General features: G+C 47.2%; 1 protein-coding gene across 3 annotated transcripts in view; it reads right to left on the reverse strand.

Annotated features, from left to right (window-relative positions):
• Positions 1–293: 293 nt before the first annotated feature.
• The window catches only part of nrp1a (neuropilin 1a), a 53,140-nt gene continuing 32,154 nt past the window's right edge, over positions 294–21,279 (reverse strand). For 2 of the 3 annotated variants that reach the window (XM_076112637.1, XM_076112636.1), the window contains exons 7-17: positions 13,836–13,991; positions 11,741–11,885; positions 7,794–8,125; positions 6,330–6,474; positions 4,396–4,506; positions 3,625–3,675; positions 1,631–1,774; positions 1,239–1,516; positions 1,032–1,128; positions 868–921; positions 294–730 (exon numbers count right to left, since the gene is read on the reverse strand). In XM_076112637.1, coding sequence (XP_075968752.1) covers positions 444–730; positions 868–921; positions 1,032–1,128; positions 1,239–1,516; positions 1,631–1,774; positions 3,625–3,675; positions 4,396–4,506; positions 6,330–6,474; positions 7,794–8,125; positions 11,741–11,885; positions 13,836–13,991 — 1,800 coding nt within the window. In that variant the 3' untranslated portion in view covers positions 294–443. The remainder of the gene's footprint in view (positions 731–867; positions 922–1,031; positions 1,129–1,238; positions 1,517–1,630; positions 1,775–3,624; positions 3,676–4,395; positions 4,507–6,329; positions 6,475–7,793; positions 8,126–11,740; positions 11,886–13,835; positions 13,992–21,279) is intronic. The other variant, XM_076112638.1, reaches the window with a different exon arrangement.

Below are 21,279 nucleotides of genomic sequence, written 5' to 3' on the forward strand. Positions count from 1 at the left end.
ACCTGAAAACTAACAACAGCCTTCATAAACTGATAATAAAAACAAACAAACATTTCTTTCCCAGAAAACGATAAATACTTTAAACATTATTAATAAATTGGTCTCAACACCAGCATCCGATTGTAAAAATGAATGAAAATCAAAATAGAAAATTAAAATATCATCTAAATCATCTGTACATAATCTTTTTTTCTGTATTTTATCTGTACACAGTGTCCCCTACTGGTAGGTTCTTTTTACTGCAGCTCCTGAGAAAAGCGTGGATCAGTTCGACCCTCCCATTGGTTCCTGAACATGTCCCTCATCCAGAGAGTTGAGGGCGTCAGCAGTCCTTTGAGCCGGCCTACTCGTGGATATACGAGAAGATATGCCTACAGCCAGTCTTGTGCACGCTCTGCGAGCTCTGCACGTTATACAGTCACGCGAATGCACCCGGTCCCATCTCACGCCTCTGAGTATGAGCTCTGTACATTGAGTTTGTCCTTCTTTAGCTTGACACCGTCCACGAGTTCAAAGTTATAGTTCTCCAGGGCTGATAAGTTCCTGTCCGACATGCCTCCGTGCGAGCACGCGCAGTACAAGACCACGCCGCAGATGGCGCCGAGGAAGACCCCCAGGGCCGACATGGCGATGATGGTGATGAGGATGGGGTCGAGCGTCTTCAGCATGTTGCCGGCTCCGCTGATCTGGTTGGTCTCCACGAAGTCTGGGTATTCAGTGATCTCCTCAACTGGAGGGGCGGTACAGAAGCAGAAGCGAAGAATGAGATGGGAGGTATCACATGAACTACAAAGGGTCTGAAGGTGAGAAAATAGTTCTCACAAAATGTGATACCGCTAAATAAACCCTCCGTGTGAAATGACTTACGGATTTCGTTGAAGCGATCCTCTGGCAGCATCGGCTCAGTGGGTACGTCAGGATCTGTTCGAACAAAAATTCGAATGAAATCCAACAGCAGTTAAAAAATGTCGTCATACTTCAGATCAAGAACTGAATGCAGGCATTGTACCTATGAACTCTAAAAGCCTCACCTTTACAGTCCGTCATGCTGAGTCCATTGAGAACCTTAATGTCATCCACAGCAATGTCTCCCCAGCTCTTTCTCTCCACCAGACTTTCGATCACCACCTTGGGGAAAAAAAGTACAGGGTTGTTTTTTAGGCAACCTTTCCTTGAATGGAAAGAGCACCGGTATGGCGGTAAACGGCCAAACAAGTCACAGGCCACTTGTGATTTACCTGATAGGGTTTATTGGTGCGGGGCACAAGGACACGACCTTCCCTCCAGCGGTTGCCTTGGTGACCGCTGACCGTCCACAGCAGGATGTCAGCCGGTCCCTCAACAGTCTGCTTGCGCTGCTTGATATGCAGTGTGCCGATGTGCGGCCCGAACATGTGGTACCAAAAGGACACACACAGGTCTGAGTCCGGGGAGCTGACCACTGGGCTGACCAGCCGGGCCACCTCGGTCTCTTGGGGACTTGACGCCAAGGTGTAGATGAAGTTCCCTGATCCACCTGTTTGGATAAAAGAAAATGTATCACCGACAGACAAAACAACTCTGAGGCTGAAATGCACGTAGTGCAACAGGACGTTCGGCCCAACTAAGCGGTACCCTGCAGGGCCCTCACCTGTGTGGTCCATGTTAGGTCCAGTGTTGAGGGTAGGGGTGCCGCTGGACTGGATCTGCCACCTGGAACCAGTGTCCTCTGATGTCCAGCTGCAGAAGGATGGGTCATTGGCCCAGCCGAAGTCGCAGGCAAACCACAGGAAAGCTGCAAATTTGTGGACGAGAGGTCAAGATCATGTGTCAGGAAATCAAGTTTCATCATCCTCCTTGAAATTGCAGAGAGCTTTGGGCTTTAACCGAACAATGAATAACCTGGGGGCCTGTCATGATATGACTGCAGGCTACACTTTGGGGCTTCATTCACTCATCCTGATCAGCTTCAAGCACTAGAGGGCAGCAAAGAACTGTGGGACGTAACTTGGAGTCCCTTTGCTTGGGAGGGAGAGACAGACTTTGGACAGTTATGGCCCTAACATGAGAAAGCAGCGAGCCGACAGCATCAACCTCATGTAGAACGTATTTCTTGGCTACAGTTAATGATCTCCTGTAATGAACGTAACAGGGTATATAAAAGAGCTATAGAGGGACACTGAGAACAGGGACAAGGGAAGAGGAAGATGGGGTCTGGACATGGCGTCCAGTTGAGAAAGCAACATTCAAAGCAACCCGCAGAGAGCTCAGGATTTTAATGAGAGCGGAGACTTGAGGTTTGAAGACAGCTATGGTAACAGTGCTGGGGCCCTATTCCAACAATGCAATCCCCCATGGACACTCGCCGCGCTGAGGAAACTGTGTGGGAGCTCGGGCTTTAGTGTTTTGCAAATTGGATAAAGAAGGGCTTCCATTGAACGCAAGGGAGCGGGATGTTTGGGATGTTAGCCACGGCCTTAAACTCCAGCATGAGATGCCTTTAGAGAAACGGTGAGGCGGCTCTCCGGATGACAGAATGTATGAGCCAATATTCCCTTTAATAATGGGAAGGTTTTAACTAGCTTCTACAGGCAGCGACTCTATTTACCCATTAAACACAAAGGATGGAATTCCCATGTGGAACAGCAATTCAGACGCCAACCCACTTTTTTTTTTTTTTTTTGTCGAGACATCCCATTCCCAATTAAAATTACTTTTTTCCCATTCTTGGGAGGCTTTGACTGTAGCTACCAACAAGCTCTGGATAAGATGAGCGGCTACATGACTCACTTGGCAGTTTCACGAAGAGAGACTTGCCGAATGGCAACGGAAACTACACCCTCTGAGATTAGAGCGCAGGGCGCGCACAGACACCCAAGCAGACACGGACACACGCTCGCATACACAGAACTGATTAGCATGCACGGTTCGAGACTCTTGAAATGAAAAGTCAGGCGGATAAGTGTTTACCCACAGAAATGTAGTTGTGTTCATAAATATATATACACACACACACACACACACATACACCTCGGCTCTCATCTATCATAGCTGGTGCCCCAGCAGACTGCAGACAGAGTGAAGGGGGCTCGGTGGAGCCTATGGCCCATTAGCCAAGGTCAGACTGGGGCACAGCCTCTCAGCTGGCTGCTGCCTCATCAACCTGCTATAGGAAACAGCACTGTGTGTGTGTGCGTCTGTGCAAGTGACCCCAAAGCACACCCAATTTCCTGTGGTCATTTGCATTGTGCTTCCCTATTTTTGTGCCGTGTTGCGTGTGTGTGTTTAATGTGTCAGTGTCGGACCGGTGATTAGTGATTATGCTGAGGAGGCAGCAACAGAGCACCAGTGCTAATCATCAGCTAGCTCTGCATCACGCAACCTCCCTCACCCTGTCAGCAGGAGCCTCTCAGGGCCATATCATCAGCTTTAATAACAGGCACACAGCAGTGGGGAGAGAAGCCGCAGTGAGCTGGCATTCATTAGCTAAGGTACGCTTCATGATAAATCTATGGAAATGAATCCAAAAAAATAAATAAACTAGAGCAGTTCGATATCTACTCTATGTTTCAACATTCTGGCATGTCATCTTAGTAAGACTTGAAATCATTGATGAGAAAGAAAAATATAATACAATTTTCTCACCTGGGATGGTATCCACTTCAGCAGTGGTGGTCTCTGGCATCGTGGTAACCCCTGCCACAACACAACACATTAGCATTGTTAGCCTAGCAATGGCAAGAGTTAAGTTTCTTTAAAAAAAATAACTGCACACATTCACCTAATATATCCCTGCTAGCTAAATATTGCTAGCCAACACATGCCTTGTCTTTCCCTTCAGTCTCATAAGGACCCTGTCTCGGTATATCTACCGTGACGCACTTCATGGAATACTTCCAAAACACGTGACTGAAACGGTGCCATGCTCATCATTGGAGACTGCTGGTTAATGGGGAGTGCAGGCAGCAGTGCAGGCTCAGAGAGTTACTGGGTTAGTGGGAAATGAGGCCGAGAGGAGCGCGTGGAAAAGAGGGTGCAGGCGGACAAAGCGGGTAAGAGATGAAAGGATAGAGAGAGAGAGGCAGAGCTGGCTGCCGGTTGGTTTAGATGCAGGTGTGCGCATTTGGCGATCTCCGGAGCAAGTGTGACAATCGTCTAATGTGACTTTGCAGAGGCGGGGGTAAAAGGGGAGATGGGAGCCACAGGTGCAGATAATTAGAGCAGTGTGTACGCAGGCACGCACCGGGATGCGGGAGTGTGCACAGTAGGTGGCAGATTAGCCGCGGTATCAAATCTACCCATAAACAGAGAGCGGCGAAGCTAGGAAAGTGGAGCAGATTGAGTGTGAGCCATGGCAGACGGAAGGGTAAGAGGTGTGGGGGTTAGGTTGCAGTCTCATGAGGGCGATGTTAGCACCTGTCACGTCGTAGTCATCACCTGTGCCGCTGTGGCAGCTCGCCTGGTCGTCGTCACACTCGTCCGACGGAGTAGTGCTCGGGACAAACGTGGTAGGCGGGAGTGTAGGAGCTGTGAAGACGGAGGAGAAGGGAGACGGCAGACATTATAGAATCGATTTCAGGTTGCATTTGTGATTTGGTTCACATTCAAAAAATTCAATCATTTCTATGTTTTTCCTTATTGTTCAGAGAAGGTGCGCTGATGTGGACCTGTAGCTAATGCAGAACATTACATGTCTGTTGTTTGGTCTGATCACTATCTGTAATTTCCGTGGTAAAAATGCTGCAGGGTTTGAATTCACATAACATTCATTTGGCACTCTTGTCCAAAGCGACTTAGGGACAATAGCCGGAAAATGGAAGTGAATACCTCTCAGACAACCAAACACTGAAAAAAATTTGACACAAGCAGCGTTAGCATGAGGTGGAGATGTAGTCTGAAGTAATGGGTTTTCAGCCTGCTTCATAGTTTAAATAGCGGAAAGAAAAGGAAAGGAAAGAAACACTAAAATGTGTATTCAGAAGCTCAGCGTGTTCTGCCCACAGTTACCCACTGGGCTACAATCTAGGCATGAGCTATTAGCATCGCTCCTTTCATCATGCTGTGAAGGTGTGGGTGTATAAATAGAGTTGAAGCTAAAGCACGGTTGCTTCGGGCTTGGGCGGCTGAAACCTTAAGGATGCAGAAACGGGGCTTGGGATTGGCTATAGGCAGGGCCCCTGGCTGCCATAGCGGCCTATCATTATAGCCCCGCCACGCTTAGATGTGGGCATGGCCCTAGATCCACTCCATGCTCCACTGCTGCACAACCGTCCTGCGGTGTGCGTGCATTTGTATGTGTTTACACTGACGGAGTAATGATCGAGAGGAGGGGAGAGGTGGAGAGAGAGAGAGAGAGAGGCATAGGGGAAAACTGCCTGAAAAATGGATGTGTACTGTATCTGTGTGCGTGTGAGCCAATGCTCTCGCTCTCTCTCCCTGTGCTAGATGAAATATGAGGCAGATCAGACCCTGTCAGATTCAGGGTGGGGAGGGTCAGGGATGGGGTCAGCGCTGCGTCAGGGGAGCCTCTCACAGAAATGAGGATTTGGCCCTCCTGCTATGGCCTGCTTCACACACACATGCTTGTACACACCAGTACGAGCACCTGTGTGTACTCACGCCAGTAACCACATATTTGGCAGTGTGATTGCGGTCGTTTCCTGTGTGTGTGTGTGTGTGTGTGTGTGTGTGTACGTCTGTGTGAGTATGTGTGTGTGTATTTGGCATTAACACTGAAAACAAGCATTATCATCTGACTAAAGCTCCCGGTGGGAGTCCATGAGGCTTATAACGGAATGGGCCTCCCTGAAATCCAATATGTAAATCCACTTAGGGCTAGTGCGCTACACGCTCTTATATCGCTGAGCTGTTTGTGTGCTACGTCAGCTTTGAGAGAGACGGATAAAGAGCTGGGGCAAAAACAAAATAGGGGTAGATGATAGATGTCTCATCTTTGAGCGCTTCCAGACATGTCAGATGTTAACACATATAAAAGCAGTCTGGAAACAAACACACGGGGTCAAGGTGTGCCCAGTAAGGATGGCATTGTGGGTAGTAAATAAATGTTCTGTCAAAAAAAAACGTCAACACCAGGAGTGAACATTTCATTGCCATGGTTAAAAGCGTTGCCACAGCTGGAAATGCCATCACCATGGGCAAAAACGTCTCACCCTGGGTAGTAATTTTGCCACCATTACTGCCGGTAGAGAGGTCGGCACCACCAGGTAGAAATGTCACCACAATAGGTAGACATAACAAAGCCTTTTTGGCATATTTTGCACCTAATCTCAAGTGTTACCTTAGACAGAGTGCACAAAATGCATTGGATGTTAATAGAAGTTCCAGTTTACCTTCGATCTCGCAGCCCAGGAGCTCAAGTCGCAGGCCCATGCCAGCAGGAGTGGCCCTCTCTGGGTAAATTCTGATGAAGCGGGTCAGCAGGGGCTCCACCGTCCTCAGCTCAGGGGTGTCGTAGTTGCTATTCCCTTCAAATATCTGGCAGGGAGACAAAAGGTGGTGGGGAAGAGGGACAAAGACAGAAGGAAAGAGTGAGTGAAAAAAAAATGTTGCTGATAATGTCTCTGCCAGGCATTTGACTCATACAGCTCCTCAAACGCAGATACCCCGAGGCAGACTCATCCCTGCCTTACGAAAACCAGAAGTGGGCTGAACGGGTGGCATGTGCCGGGTACAAAAGTAAGAAGAAAGAACAGAAGATGACCAGATCTCTCTCATCTTTCTGACACCTAAAGCACAGTTTCGACAGCACGACAAACAGCGCTGTCAAAAGCAACTTTCGGCTCCTTCAGATCCTCCTCGAGCAAAGGAATACATGAGGGAAAAGAGGAGGATTTGGGATGCAAGAGTAGCAAGCAAAGGAGGCAAAGGAGGAATGATGGAAGTGGATTAATGGGTGTGATCACGTGAAGGAGCCTGGTGCACCTTAGATGCTGGGAACCTCTCAGGCGAGGGGAGAGAGGCGGCTAACTAGGACAGGAGGGGGGGGTATGGATCCTCCTTACTCCCTTCATAAATCAACCATCAGCCCATCTGGATCAGATTTATGCCCTGTCAGGGACGCTTGTAATTGGGGACTGGCTGTTCCAGCTCCTGGAGGTGTGCGTGGTTGTGTATGTACGTGCTTATATATATATATATATATATATATATATATATATATATATACACACACACACACACACATTCTATGTGTGTAAGTCTGTGTATGCATTGAGGAAAGTGTTGGCGTGTCTCTCCCGTGCGTGCAATGACACCGGCAGATAAATCTTGGGTCACTTCTCTCTGTTGCGCGTTCTTTCCCTTCTCCCTCGTTTTCCCCTCACCCCTCCTTCCCCTCTGGAGAGGTTTCACTATCCATTGAAAGGGGTTGAACGGTGGGTGTCGTGCAGAATACAAAGCAGGAGGATAGAAGCGGGAGAAGGCTCTGAGAGACTCAAGATGCTTATCCTAATGTGATTCAAAGCACTGCTGAAATTGACTCGCAACGACTCCTAAATGACTCACAACTGCCAGGCGCAACGCTCTGGTGAAAATTGACTAAATGTGTCATAATCGGAATTGATGGTCCGATGTGTCCGAGGGACTTTTTTGAGTAGCACGTCTTCAAGTCATTTTCCCTATTGCTGAAGGTAAAACCTATCTTTTGGTTTGTGTATTAAATCAAACAAATTCCATCCCCTTTTCCTTGAAAGAACTTTTGCCTCAACTTAAAGAAAGCATTAAGGGTTCTTTGGTTAGGGTTATGCCTAGATTTGTAAGAAAAATCCAACAAATACACCGGACACTACTCTCACCTTTGGCTTGTTCCCACTGGTGTCCAACACCATCCTCCAGTCGGAGCCATTGTTGCTGTAGCCGAGGCGGAACTTCTTCATGAAGACCTTGTTCTCACGGTGCTTCCCTCCCTGGATTATCAACCCTTTCATCAGCTTGTCCTCACCGAGATCCACCTGCAGCCATTCGCTGGTGAAGGGCTGGGGCTGGGGCAGCAGGGTCCAACCCGTCCTGCTGGTCAGCAGGCGGGCGTTCTCCGGTACCCAGCTCCGGTCCGTATGGGAGGATGCGGTGATCTGGTTGTCAGTGATCAAACCTGATACCATGCCCAGCATGCCCGAGCATGGGTACTCTGCAAGACAAAGAAGATGCTGAGCATTTTGATTCAAACCAATGAAAACCTACAGGGACAATGGACAACAAAATACTTCATCTATACCCTGATGTCCAACATCATTTGCCACGCCACTAGTCCAGTTGGTGAGTTTGAGGTTCATTTTGGTGCAACAGGGATGGTGAAAGTCAAAGCGAGTAGGACAATTCCCCAAACTCTTTGTGATGTTGCTGCGATCTCTGCCTCCATTCTCTCTCTCTCTCTTTCTCTCTGTCTGTCTGTCTCATGCATACTAATTCCTTTGCCTGAAGCGGTTGTCTCCAGGCAGCCAATTAAAACCCTCCTCTCGGTTGGTGCTTCCACGTCCTGCACGTTCTGGGAGTGCTATTTCTTTTCATCTCCCTTATCCACCCCCTCCTCCCTCTGTAGACTCGCATATACCAACACACAAAAACACATTCTCTTTGTGTTTTATCTGCTGCTGCACCTTCTGCTCCACAGCTGTCAACATCTGTAGGACTGTCTTTTAACACCTCGTTGTTTCCTGTCCACATTTTCAGACTTTCTTCTCCTCCTTTATTCTACTTCTCTGATCTTACCCTATCCTGACTCTCTGTGGGTGTTTTTTCGAGCTTCTTTGGATGTGTGTTCCCATTCGTTTCAAAAGGGAGACAGCTGTTTTCTTATTTCTTTTCCTCATCGATGCCAGCCCTCCATATCAAAAGCCGAACAGGATAACAACCTGTTTGCTGCGGCTCGGAAGCATTTGCATGTTTAAACCTGAATTTCTTAACTTTCCACATGTTCTCCCCTTCGTACTCCTGTACGGGTATCCAGCGCAGTGCTTTCTAAGCTGTTGTTGGTGTCTTATCTAATGAAATGTTATTGATTGCTCATGACTGACAACAATTCTACTGGCGCTGTGAACCAGGACGGATCCAACTTAACACCCTGATCAACATTTATATATTATATTGTATTATATTGAGTACCATTTTTTGTCCACCAGTGTCAATATTTGTGTTTAACCCAGCCTCTTATTGCTGGTGGTCCACATAAAAATACCCGAATGGACTATTTTTAAATCTTAAAAACTTTTGCATTTAATTTTGACATGACGTTTTCAAGGATTCATTACTCTGTTGTACTTCCAGACTATTTCTTAGTTAGGGAGACAGTGTCATTTCTAAGATCTCAGTTGTATAAAAGCAAATTGTTACTTCATTGTTTTGCCAGTCCAAACTATAGATACATTTATTATTTCTTCATATTTATGTAACAGTTAGTATTACTAGCAATCTGTAGAACCTCATATTTATTGTGTCCTGTGGGTGTAAATAGCCAAGGAGAATACACTGGAGCTCACAAAAGTTGCTCCACGATGAAATTACCTCTAGAGTTCTGACACTTAGCAGCTTGTATTCGGGGTAAATCTTCCTTTCTGTCTCTTCCTTACACCTAATCCCAAGACACTGAGTCAGGGACCTGTGGTAAGCAATAACATATTTACTATCTGGCTCCCACGGAGGAATAAATCTGGACATTATTACATTTTCTGTGTCTGTATGAGACAAAGTGCGCACTGTACCACTGCAGGTCTCAATAGCGTGGCTGCATCTGGGAAAAAACGAGCGAAGACTTGGGAGAACAAGGCCTCATTCAGACTTCTCTCTCTCTCTGCTTATCTAAAACAGTTCCTATGCAGACCCGTGAGACGGATCTCTGGTCCTGCAGTCTAGAGAATCGCAGCTCAAGGAACAAACGCTGGCAGTGCGGAAGCCTATTGACTGTTTTCGTGGGTTTTTCTACCTTCTTGCTTTCGTGTTTGGCCAGGATCTGTTTGAGAGCAATCACAGCCTCCGGTAGAGCAGAGTCTTTGAAGTGAGGGGGGGATTGAGAGAAAGGTATACGTGTGTGATCGTGTGTGTTTCTGATCGGAGTTCAGACTTTCCGGGGTCATCTGGAGCTCTTAATCGACTTCAGCTGCGATCATTGAAGCTTAATAGATGATGGCTTGCACGCAATGACACACCCAGAGGAACAAACTTGTGTGTGTGTGTGTGGACTGCGAGCGTGTAGATGGTGATACATGGCGGTGTGTGCCGCATTTAGGGTTTGGGTGGAGCATCAGTGGTTTTTATACACCATGGCATATTTACAAACAACAGGGCGGTGGATCTTTTTATTAATGAGTAGCTGTTCGTGTCAGCGGGGGCACATGACCATGACGATCTAGGGAAGAACATCTTGCAACATTCTGGGGTACAGCTCCTCCTCTAACCTGATGCGCGACATATGGTCTTGACATCGTAAGTGGAAGTTGGGCACAGTTTTATGTAGCTCACATTTTGGTGCACTGTGTATACTTTTTTTGGGACAAGTAGAGAAAAAAAGTTCACATTTCTTTCAACAAAAGTTTTTTAGTAAAGTTCTGGTGTCATATTTCTGGGTAGAGCAGAGTGAGTCACCGGATTTGTGCAGCCCTCGAGAGCCTCACAATTTTCTCTCTCTCTCTCTCTCTCTCTCTCTCTCTCTCTCTCTCTCTCTCTCTCTCTCTCTCTCTCACTCTCTCTCTCTCTGATTGTGGCGCTAGCATGCAGTGAAGCTGGCAGTGACTTCACAGCACCCAGGGGTGCTGACGTCCTTACTGAGGCCCTGTGGTGAACTTCGGCCCTGTGATGTGTTTAGGCTTTGTGCAGCGGTCTGGTCGCGCGCCCGAAACACACGCCCCTGCTGTAACCCTGCTGTATCCGCAGTGCCCTCTGCTATTACATGACGAGCCACACATATGTGATGCATAATTTCACACACACACACACACACACACATAACACATATGAGCACATTTGGCTGGCTACAACTAATCCGATGCCGTAACTGTAATCCAAGGCTTAACGCTGAACTAACAGCACTGACAACAAATGGCTGTCCTTGTAAGATATACTCCCTATCCAAGTACAAACGAACAAAACACACAGACAATCACTAATTAACATTCAAAAACCCATAGAGATGCAGACAGATGGGTTAAAACCATATGAAAGCGAGCCACGCACAAACACCGCTCGTTAAAATAGCATCGACAAAATGGCAAAGATGAGAGGAGCTTTGCCAAAATCAAAGCTCTGTAAGCGAAAGACAGGCTGTGGCTAAAGAGGAGGCTGTGACCGGCTCAGCAGGAGGGGTGGGACCGTGTAGATCCCGCCCAGCTCCAGCTCGCTCTGCCCTCCAGATGGAGCCTCCATTTATATTGAATGAGGTACATCTAAACACGGGGTAACATAAATAGGTAATCTTCCTTCATGTGCCACTCCTCTATAATGCAGCAGCTAGCTTTAGCCTTAGAGCAGGACTCTCGCAGAAACAGAGCTTTATTGTCACACCTCGCAGAAGTAAGATGTTTGTGCAACCGGGGCCAGGGTGGGAAATACCCAGTATGTTGCAACAAGTAGGGAGCTGATAGCGGGGCATGCGCAGACATCCGAAGTGGCATCATCTGATTATTGCATTTGAAACTGTATCTGATTAGACTATAAGCAGTATAATGTAGCGTTTTCGGTGGCAGCTGTGAGCCAAGATAGAGCTGAGAAGTGTGCCTGTATGCAAATCAGCAGGGATCTCGGCAGTACCAACCTGATATCTTACATCCATACACCTCGAAGCGCAGCGCGATGCCTGTTTCCCAGGTAACAGGACGGATCCGGACGAAGCGTGTCAGCGTGGGTTTGGGCAGCATAGTCTTGGCAACGTCTGTTGGGTTGGTGTTGCCTTGGAAAACCTGCGATAGAAGCAGAAGGAAAGTACATTGTTGACGCGTCGATTTGAGATGCCGGATGGAAGCTTGTCTGAGACCTTGGCTGCATTGAATCAAGAAACGAGAGCGGAGGCGCGTGGAAGATTCTCGTTTTGATGAGATTAAGATGCAGCTAGTATAATCTGAAAATGAACAAGTAAAAACAGCCGTAGCTGAGTGAGCACTGAGTCAAGATGTTCACACGTGGAAATCTAAATTACACATTTAAAAATACATTTTATGAGAGTAATCTGTCACAGCTAGCACTTCCTTTTGTGCCAGATGAAGCAGCCCAACCAGGCCGTGGCCTGTGACTGTGAAACCTGAGGCATAATGTGTTACACTGACAACTCCAGATTGGCTCAAGATGGCCTTATTCCTGTCCTCTGGTACCAGATTTAGTGGAGGTTTTACTGCAGTGTCTTGTTTAAAGGTCAGAGATGCCACTGTTCTCCCCTGGGGTTTGTTGACAGTTTACCAGCGGCCATACGAAGAGGCCGGCCACCCGGCAAAACAACTCCCCACAGTCCGTCACAGTTCATTCTGGGTAATTGAATCACACCGGTGACCATATGACCTCCTGACCTCCCCGACGGAGTAGCTGTGGGGCAGAGAGGAGTGCAGCAGAGAGGAGCTGGATGAACAGGCAGATAGAAAGGTAGCTAGTTCAGCTAATTTGGGATGAACTAAAACAACACCTGGTCTGATCCATTAGTCAGTGCAGTCTTTCTTCAACCAAGCCCCTGAGGAGCAATACCCGTCAACTGCGTCACTAAGGGGCCGCAACAAAGTCATCCACTCTCTTAAATGTCACGCAGAGTCTCCTCTGCGCTCAACTGTAAAGTGGCTTTTTCCAGAGCTGCGCTAAGACTCCAAACTGCAGGCTCAGCATGTAGCAAATGGTGCCCCTCCGCACAAAAGCACTTTAGAGTCTGGAAAAACACAGGTCGGGCCTGTTCGCGTCACCTTTAAGCTGTCACTTTAAAGGGACTGTGTACTTTGGAGAGTCCATGAAATAACCGGGCCCAGAGGCTTGTGTACACAGCAGCACAAACACGCTTGTTTGGATGCTCTGTTGCTGTTGACGACTTTTTTTGTTGCAGCCTTGCACTCTTTCACTCAAAAATTCCTTGTGGTATTTACATGTCACACACACACACACACACACACATGCCTCTCTGACCCTCCGGACACCCACAGTGGTCGGGGTGTTTGCCTCCAGATGGACAAAACCTGGTCCGATCAGCAATCGATGGTTACAGCCTGTTGCGCTCCGGTCAAGCGTCCTTTCCCTCTCTCGCGGACACTCCTCCAGCAGCTGCTCAAACATGACAGCCTCTCCTCATTTCCTTCCCTCCCTGTCAACTTAAACTCTTGTTTGTCAAGTCTTTTGTCATCCCCAGCTTCATTTACGACAAGTTGAGGGGTGCCTGACATAAAACAGAGGCTACATTCCTTGCATAATCCTCCCTATGGCTACTGCAGAGCTGCATTAGCACCGCAGTCTGTGCTTGGAAAAAAAACATTGACTTGCACACACAGTGGGTATATTACCATGCAGAGGGAAGTGTATAATTGCACGTTGGGAGACAGAGACTCAAGTACATATAGCTCGGTATTCCCCCTTTTGTCGAGCTTAAAGTCAACTTGGAAAGGACCACAATTCAAGTCAGCTGGCTGCTTTACTGAGACGGGGTCTTTCGAGTGCAGTACATGTGCAGCGGTGGCTTTCATGACACAATCGCTGGTCAGGCAGGAGTAAAAATAAACTATTTTCATTATCTAGTCTACTCTAAGAGTCTCATGGAGAGCTAAAAGCTTTTCAGTGTTTCACTTTTTTCACTCATAATCTAGAGCCTAAAGAGGACGCCATTAGACCTCTGTAGGCTAATTAAGTTTTTAATCACAAACAGGTTGATGAATTGAGTCTCCTACCTTTTGTTTGGAGCCTTCCTTCAAAGTGATCCAGTCCTCTCCATTGGAGCTGACGTCCACTTTGTAGGACTTGATGAAGTAGATCTTCTGGGTCTCCTGGGAAACGGCGCCCTGGGTGCCGATGGCCGAGACGAACCGCAAGAATCCAAGGTCCACCTGTGGAGGGGTAAAAGAGAGAAGAGCCATGTGAGACAACGCTGCATAAAACGTTCCACGGGAGCAAGATTTTGCCTTCCAGTGTGTAGGAGAATGCTGATTAACTGGAGCAGACCCAGCTGAAATACACTGCCTGTTGAAATAAATATGTGTGAATCATTTTTGTAGAAAAGCCTTTCAATGCATGGCCTGTATTAACGACGCACTGACAAGCTCAGAGAGTTAAAAATATAATCCCGCTATTAGAATCACCTCTGGCCATAGTCTGCTACCTGGGAATTTAATAAACAGCAATGAAATGATAGTCACATTAATGAAAGAGACACAGGATGACAACTTAATTTCCTGAGATGGGAGACAAGGGCTTATTGGATAGAAGTGAATGTTGAATAGAGCGAGGTCTGCAATCACATTATCAAAATTGGCCAGGAGGAAAGAGAGATACAGATTGAATATCAAACATTGTGCCTTTAAAATATGCGGGGCTTTAAGAAGTAATCATGAAGTGGGGTACATTACTGGAGGACTATTACATTTTCACAAGGAGGAAGCCGGAGGCGGTGGGGTCAAACAAAGTGCGTGAGCGAGTGTCTGGTTGTATGTCTCTGTATTCGCATATATATATTTATGTATGTGTGTATGTGTATAATGATTCAGAGATGATGCTGGTTTACATCAGACCTTTGTCTGTCTGCCAAACATCATGCCTGTTCACAACCATGAACCATCACTGCCAAGAAAGGGAAAACACATGCACACACACAGTCCTCTATATGTCACCCTGGTTTCTGTTTCTTTGGTAAGAATAGCCTTCAAACTGGCTTTTGATGATGTAAAGCTGCCTAACTTCACTATGGGCCCGGTTGTGAGGTCGGCTTTTGTTAGCTCTGAGAAACACAAGGAATCTTTCAGCCACCAGAGATAACAAATCGTCCCCCTCTGACCTCTGCGGAGGCTACTTAACCCGTACCATCCCTTCATCCATAACGGAGGAAGAGAGTGAGCGTATAGTGAGAAACTGAAAGGCTTTAAAAGCACTGCTAACTCCCCTGCGTATGGAGCAGCGAGCTTGAGTTGAACAAGCGTTAACGCCGTCTCTGACAGGCTGAGCTGACGTTAATGAGGAGTAATGGCGTTGTGTGCAGACGGCGCTAACGCGCAGCAGCAAGGCAGGGGGACGGGGCGTCGGCGGAACGGGGTTTCCAGAAAAAACGATGAGAGACGAGGGCTTTGGTGTTGACGTGAGATGGGATGGCTGGTCTCGAGTAGAGTGCCGAGGTATGTAAGTCCTTCATGTGAGAGTGAGCAGGCAGACACAGAAGCGTGCACATATTTTAGAAAATCAAAGCCAGGGTGATCTGCCACCAACAATCTCCACAGAGCTCCAGCATGCTAAAAACCACACAGTCGAAGCCTCGTCTGCCAGCCTCATATGCAGCACTGCGCCACACTTAATGACTCGGAGCAAAGAGCAGGAAAGGAACATCTGCGAGCCACAGCGCTGGGACATTCGCGTTCCTCAAAATTCACTTCCAGAAGTAAAAAGACATAAACAGATGGGAGCAATAAATGAAGTTCCACCATGCTATTCTCCCTCTTTCTCTCTCTTGGCTACTCAAAGGATTTGGATGGATGGAGACGAACAAAAAAGACAAGTCACATACAGATACGGAATACTTTTGTTCCTGTCTACTCGCTCAAGGGGCTTATACAGTAAGTCCCAGATTTCGTTTGGGTCCACAAATAGAGACAAAATCAAATCCCTTCAGCTTCAGACGGTTCCCATTTAATAACGCAGGAGCTAAATTTCTCTCTGCCGGGTAAAAGGCCATATCTGGCAGCGCTGGATGAGGAAAGCGCAGCAGGATGTCAGCGTGGCCTGTGTCGGCGTATATTAGCCCAGGCAGGTCTTTAACATCTGTGTTCAAATGGCCAGCCTGAATCATTTCTAATCCGGACCAATGGAAAAAATGGCTTACTGAAAAGGTCTACTTTAAAAAAAAAAAAAAAAAAAAAGGTCTAATAGAAAGACTTGGCCTTGGAATGTTTCTCTTAAAAAAAAGACCTCATTAAGTGTAATGGAGAGGAAGAGCCCCTGGGAATGAAATGAGTGGCGGGGCTAATTGGGAACACTCATGGGTACTCAGACTCCAACAATCTCAGAACCTGAGCATGCTGGAATATGAAGAGGGTAAGACGTATGATGTACGACTTTAATCAGCATTCTGGGCAAGCTGGAAATTTTGTTGTTGTTGGGAATTCATGTTAGTGTGAATTGGCCAGTTTTAAGGGGCTGGAAACGTACTTTCATCATTTTCAGTTCAAAAGCTTTGGGGTCACACAAACCGAATGATTTTTGGCACAAATTGAATGATACTGAATATATGCGACTTGAGTCCAAAAGGGGTAAAGCTGGGACGTTGGGGTGACCAGATGAGGATGGGTTAAATTTTGGGGATGGGTGGTTGGCGGTGGTCGTGGTCACATGGCCGCGGTTGGCGATAACTAATTAAAACTCAGGTTTGGTCGAACACTTTGGGATTTGGGACCCTGGGTCACCCTTCTGTGACGGGGTGTGACGAGGAAAAAAAACCATGAAAGCGATTGGGAGGAATGGAAAGAGGAAAGACGGAAAGCTAAACGGAAGAGAGAGAGAGAAGAGTGAAAAGGAGAAGGTCGGGAGAGAAAAAACGAGATGCTGACAGTGATGCCTTGGAAGACGTGAAGGACAGAAGCATGGGGTCTCCAGTGAAGAAGTGCACAGATTAGATCAATTTCACAGACGCGGGCTGATAACAGGGCCTGGGTAATGAGCAAAGCATGATTTATTAATGTCTGCTTGTTAGAAGCGGAGGAATGAGGCAGAGACAGACCAGGGGGTTATACGGGTCAGGGAGAGTAGACTGGCTGCCAGGATGTTTGGATGTAAAGCACAGTCCGTCCGAGACCACAGAGACCACAGTGAAAACAAACAGGCCCTGATAATGATTGCTAGTGGGACTCCTTTTAGCCCAGAGCCACAGACAGCACTTGCTGACCTATATACATAAACCAACATTTAGAAATCGCAAGCAGTGCACACTGGATCTCGGGCCGGTATATCACTCCCAGATGATAAACTATTTGTCATCGAGCCCTGAAAGGCAGAATCATGCTTAATGGGTGATGTAATCACCACGCGGAAAGGTGTGAATTATGACTCCTAATCTAGCATCTACAGGGATGTGCTGCATGTTGAGCCTTTGCTGATCTAACAGAAGGGAGCCCGCGTCTGGTACTCATTCACCATATTGTTATTTCTCCTATGAGAGTGCGTGTTTGGACTGAAGCCCACCTATAGACAAATGACACCATGCATTCTGGGCAAGCTGGTGCACAGTAACTCATATCTGGAGACACACACACACACACACACACACACACACACACACACACACACACACACACACACACACACACACACACACGCACACACTGAGCCATAAACATGCCAGGCTGGGATAAGAAATCACCCAGACTTCTCAGAATCTTTCCATAAAGCAAAAGGCAGGCTGATGTGTGGGCAGGATTTCTACGTATCTTTGTCTCCCGGGAGGTTTTTTCCTTGCTCCGGCAAACTATGTTTGACACCGTGTGTTTTGGGTGTTCTCTCCCTTCTTGTTGTGAGGCAAACAGATGACTCAAAGCCCCTTGCCACACAACAGCCAGTGTGAGGCAAGTCATCTCACAGACTGATGAAACCAGAGAGGCAGAAAAAGAATTAGTCGTGCTCGGGCTTGTAACATCAGCCCGTTAAAGCCTGGCGCGCATGCAATTAGATCGACTGCACTGAAATACGCATCGGGCGTTTGATTGAGGCGTGTGTGTGTGTGCATGGGAATGAATGTCGGGGAGTGACAGGCAGGCAGTGTATTTATGTATTTGTGTGTGTTCGTACAAGTTTCAAGAGATCATTTTCCAATTATCCCTCAACAGTAGTGGCAGCTGTGGGCGTGATCATAAGGTCTCTCTGTTGCTTCACTGTATTATCCATGTGCTGACTGACTCAGATGTGCAGCAGCTTCCAATCTGTGTGTGTGTGTGTGTGTGTGTGTGTGTCGGGGGGGCGGGGGGTAACTGAGGCCTCTGGTGAACAAGTTTATTCGTTTTCCCTCACCAAAAAACAACAACAACAAAAATGCCGAGGGTGAGGAAGGAGGGAGCGCTCCTCTGTGTCTGAGAGCAGCTGGTACACATAGACAGTGCCCCCTCCCCCCACAACCTCTGGAAATGCTTTATGGATGTTAAAGGATGGTAGATTTAGGAGAAAGACAGCCCGGAAGCATTTCGGGCCATCAAGTACATCCACAGTCTCTAGTCACCTGTTTTTTTGTATTTTATATTTTCCGCATACAATCTCCTATTTTAATGTCCTTTGTATGGTAATAAGAGAAAGATGACATTTTTTGTGAACGGACATAAACACGCAGCTACTTCAGCGGTGCAGCTGAAGCAGCTGAAGAGATGCTTTCCAGCCCCAGACGCAGTATTTCAGCAATCTGTTCCCTAATTTCACCTACAGGGCTTTGGTAGCGGAAGCTTTTCGGAATAGCTCCATTACCTGAAAGTGTAATTAATTCCCCTTTCATGAAAATTGTATTACTCAAATGCTGCAGGACCTATGAGCTCCACTCACGGCCTTCCATTTATCACGGTGTTTCACCTGACAGTCTATTTTTAGCAACCCCCGACACCTCCTTGGTGGCATTAAATTATGCACATCTTCCGATGCGCCGGTCGTCTGTTTTTTCCCCTGACAAAGAGGTATGTATAAGTTCGGGTGACAGCCGTAATAGAATAAACGGTTGTGTGGTTTGTTGTGAGTGAAGTGTGCTCAGATATGTGCCGTTCTATGATTAAGCTGAATTAACAGCCCTGCTGTGAGAGGAAGCATTTATCAGTGAGCTTTTATTCCTTCCTTCTGAATCACCTTTAAGACTCCTGGGTCATTCCCGGCCTTGCAACATGCACATGACTAACGCTCTGAGTCATGATTATGAAACTAAGAAACAGTGATCAGGAAGGAAGAGAGGGCGACCTGATGGTATGTCATGTCTGGAAGCTGCCTGACGATCCTTTCCCAGGATACACAGCTGCAGATGGCGGCTGACTCTAGAGCTCTGAGGCTTTCTTTTTTTAAATTTTTGTCTTCGGCGCAGACGCTGAAAATCACACTGATTACAGCAGTTTTTGTCTCGGGGTACTTATGCGGCACTGTCTCGTTTCATTACATCATGCCATCCCTCATGTTTCGATTTCCGCTCCCACTTTTTGGGCTACTCCACTCGAGCGTGGGTCTCTATCCTCTCATTGATTTTCCAATTGAGAGCCGAGGCCCGGGAGCGGCGAGGCACAGAGAGCGTCCATTGTTTCCATCCGAGCAACGCGATGGTGATCTCACCGGCGGCCACATGCCAGCTTCGGCTCCTCCGCCCTCGCTGGACTTCATCAACTGAGAAGCCGCTGTTAATTGCCACTCCGTATTCTAATTGCTCATCTCTCTGCACAGTGGTGAGCCCTGGGACGTGAATAGAGAGACAAGGCGATGAAGGGCGCCATTTCTGCAACTCATTGACCTGGGGTAATTGAGAGCACATTCATATCTGCAGGATATGGCAGAGGGCGCAGGTTTAGCGTCTGACGTTAGGCTCTGCACCCGGGGGGGGAGGGGGGAGGGGGCTGCGGACAGGACGAACGCCGCGGCTGCCGGAGCGGCGTCTTCGTTGAGCAAATGAACGATTACTGGTCGTTTGGTTGGCCAGGCGGCAGAACCTGTTATCTTTGCTAAGTGCTGTTTGCCTCATGGATTCACACAGCCCCGCTTCCCTTCCCATGTAAACCCGTGACTAGTTCCTCTGTAAATGGTTGACTGTAGAGATTAGTATCACATGCAGGAGATAAAGGAGCATATTGTGCAAACAAACACTGATATGCTTCTCATGGTTAGTGCTGTCAGCTGTCAGACAAGCGAGATTAAAATCATTTCTCAAATGACAAAGGTCTAAGGGACTCCCTATCTCCTATTAAACAATTAAGGTTATCATAATCATACAAAGGCTGATAAATACCAGTGAGGTAATTAAGGCATGCATCCTGGCAAGAGGATAATGGCAGGAGCCGCCGTTAGCTAAATTATAGATATGGAGAGCGAAGTCAGCTCATGAGATAACCTAGTGCATATTGCCATTATGAGATGCTCAATAAAGAGGCTTTCAGGTATTGACAGTTGGATTCTCTCCAGTACAGTGTAAATTATTCATGTTGTGTGTGTATACGCGATCAATGGCAGCTGTCCGACGGAGATCCAGCCTTGGGTTTTTATCACTTCATTCAGGTGCTGCGGTGACCATCAGTTCATTGCTCGGACATATTTGACAAAGTCATTCCACACTATGTCAGCTTCTTTGCAATTTCACCCCCCGCTGTCACGCTCCCCTGGGAACCGTCAGTTTACGGGCCGCGACGCGGCAAAAAAACCATATAGCTTCCTCTCAAAGACGAATGTGTTGTGCAGACGCAGTGTTATGTGTCATTCAGGTTTTCTTTGAGGAGAGTTCATAAAGCAAGGATCAGCCTGTAAGCTTGATAGAGTGGGGGTTGTGCGCACCCTTCATTTCGTTTTTTTGCTGCAACCTGCTGCGGAGGCCCCCGCTGTTCATCCTCCTAATCTTCAAAGATGGCCATGACTCACACGGGCAGATAATATGCAGAAATCTCCACCTTGATAAAGATCTGTGGACCGACATTTTCAAGAGGAATGAGAAAAAAAAAAAGGAGTGAGACAATCTGAAAGGAACAACGGGAAAAAAAATGAATTGAAGGATTATTGCCTCTTTCTTTGCTCCCTCTTCAAACTGCAAACCCCCTCAAAAGGACATCTGTCCATCTGTGTACACCAAAGGGCTGATTAATGGCCTGGCTAACCTGGCACTCGATGCTGAACCACACCACACCAATCTAATTACCCAGAGCAGAGCATCTTCCCCTCCTCCTCCTCTCAGTGCATTAGAATGAGGCGGCATTAAAATGGATGACAAATCTGGATTATGTTCAGAAAAGATAAGAAGGAAAGCAGAGCAAAAAAAAAAAAAAAAAAAAAAGCCCAGGAATCAAGCGGCCGCCCTTCATGAATAATACAAACGGTCAGCCTCAAACTGCAGTCAGGGAATGATAATGAAATAAATAATGAATTGATTACTATGCATCTGACGGCGCACCGAGATGATTCGTACGTGCCGCGAGGGGAGCC

Source organism: Anarhichas minor, unplaced genomic scaffold (assembly GCF_050575085.1).
Source record: "Anarhichas minor isolate MPS153535 unplaced genomic scaffold, ASM5057508v1 ptg000050l, whole genome shotgun sequence".
NCBI lineage: Eukaryota > Metazoa > Chordata > Actinopteri > Perciformes > Anarhichadidae > Anarhichas > Anarhichas minor.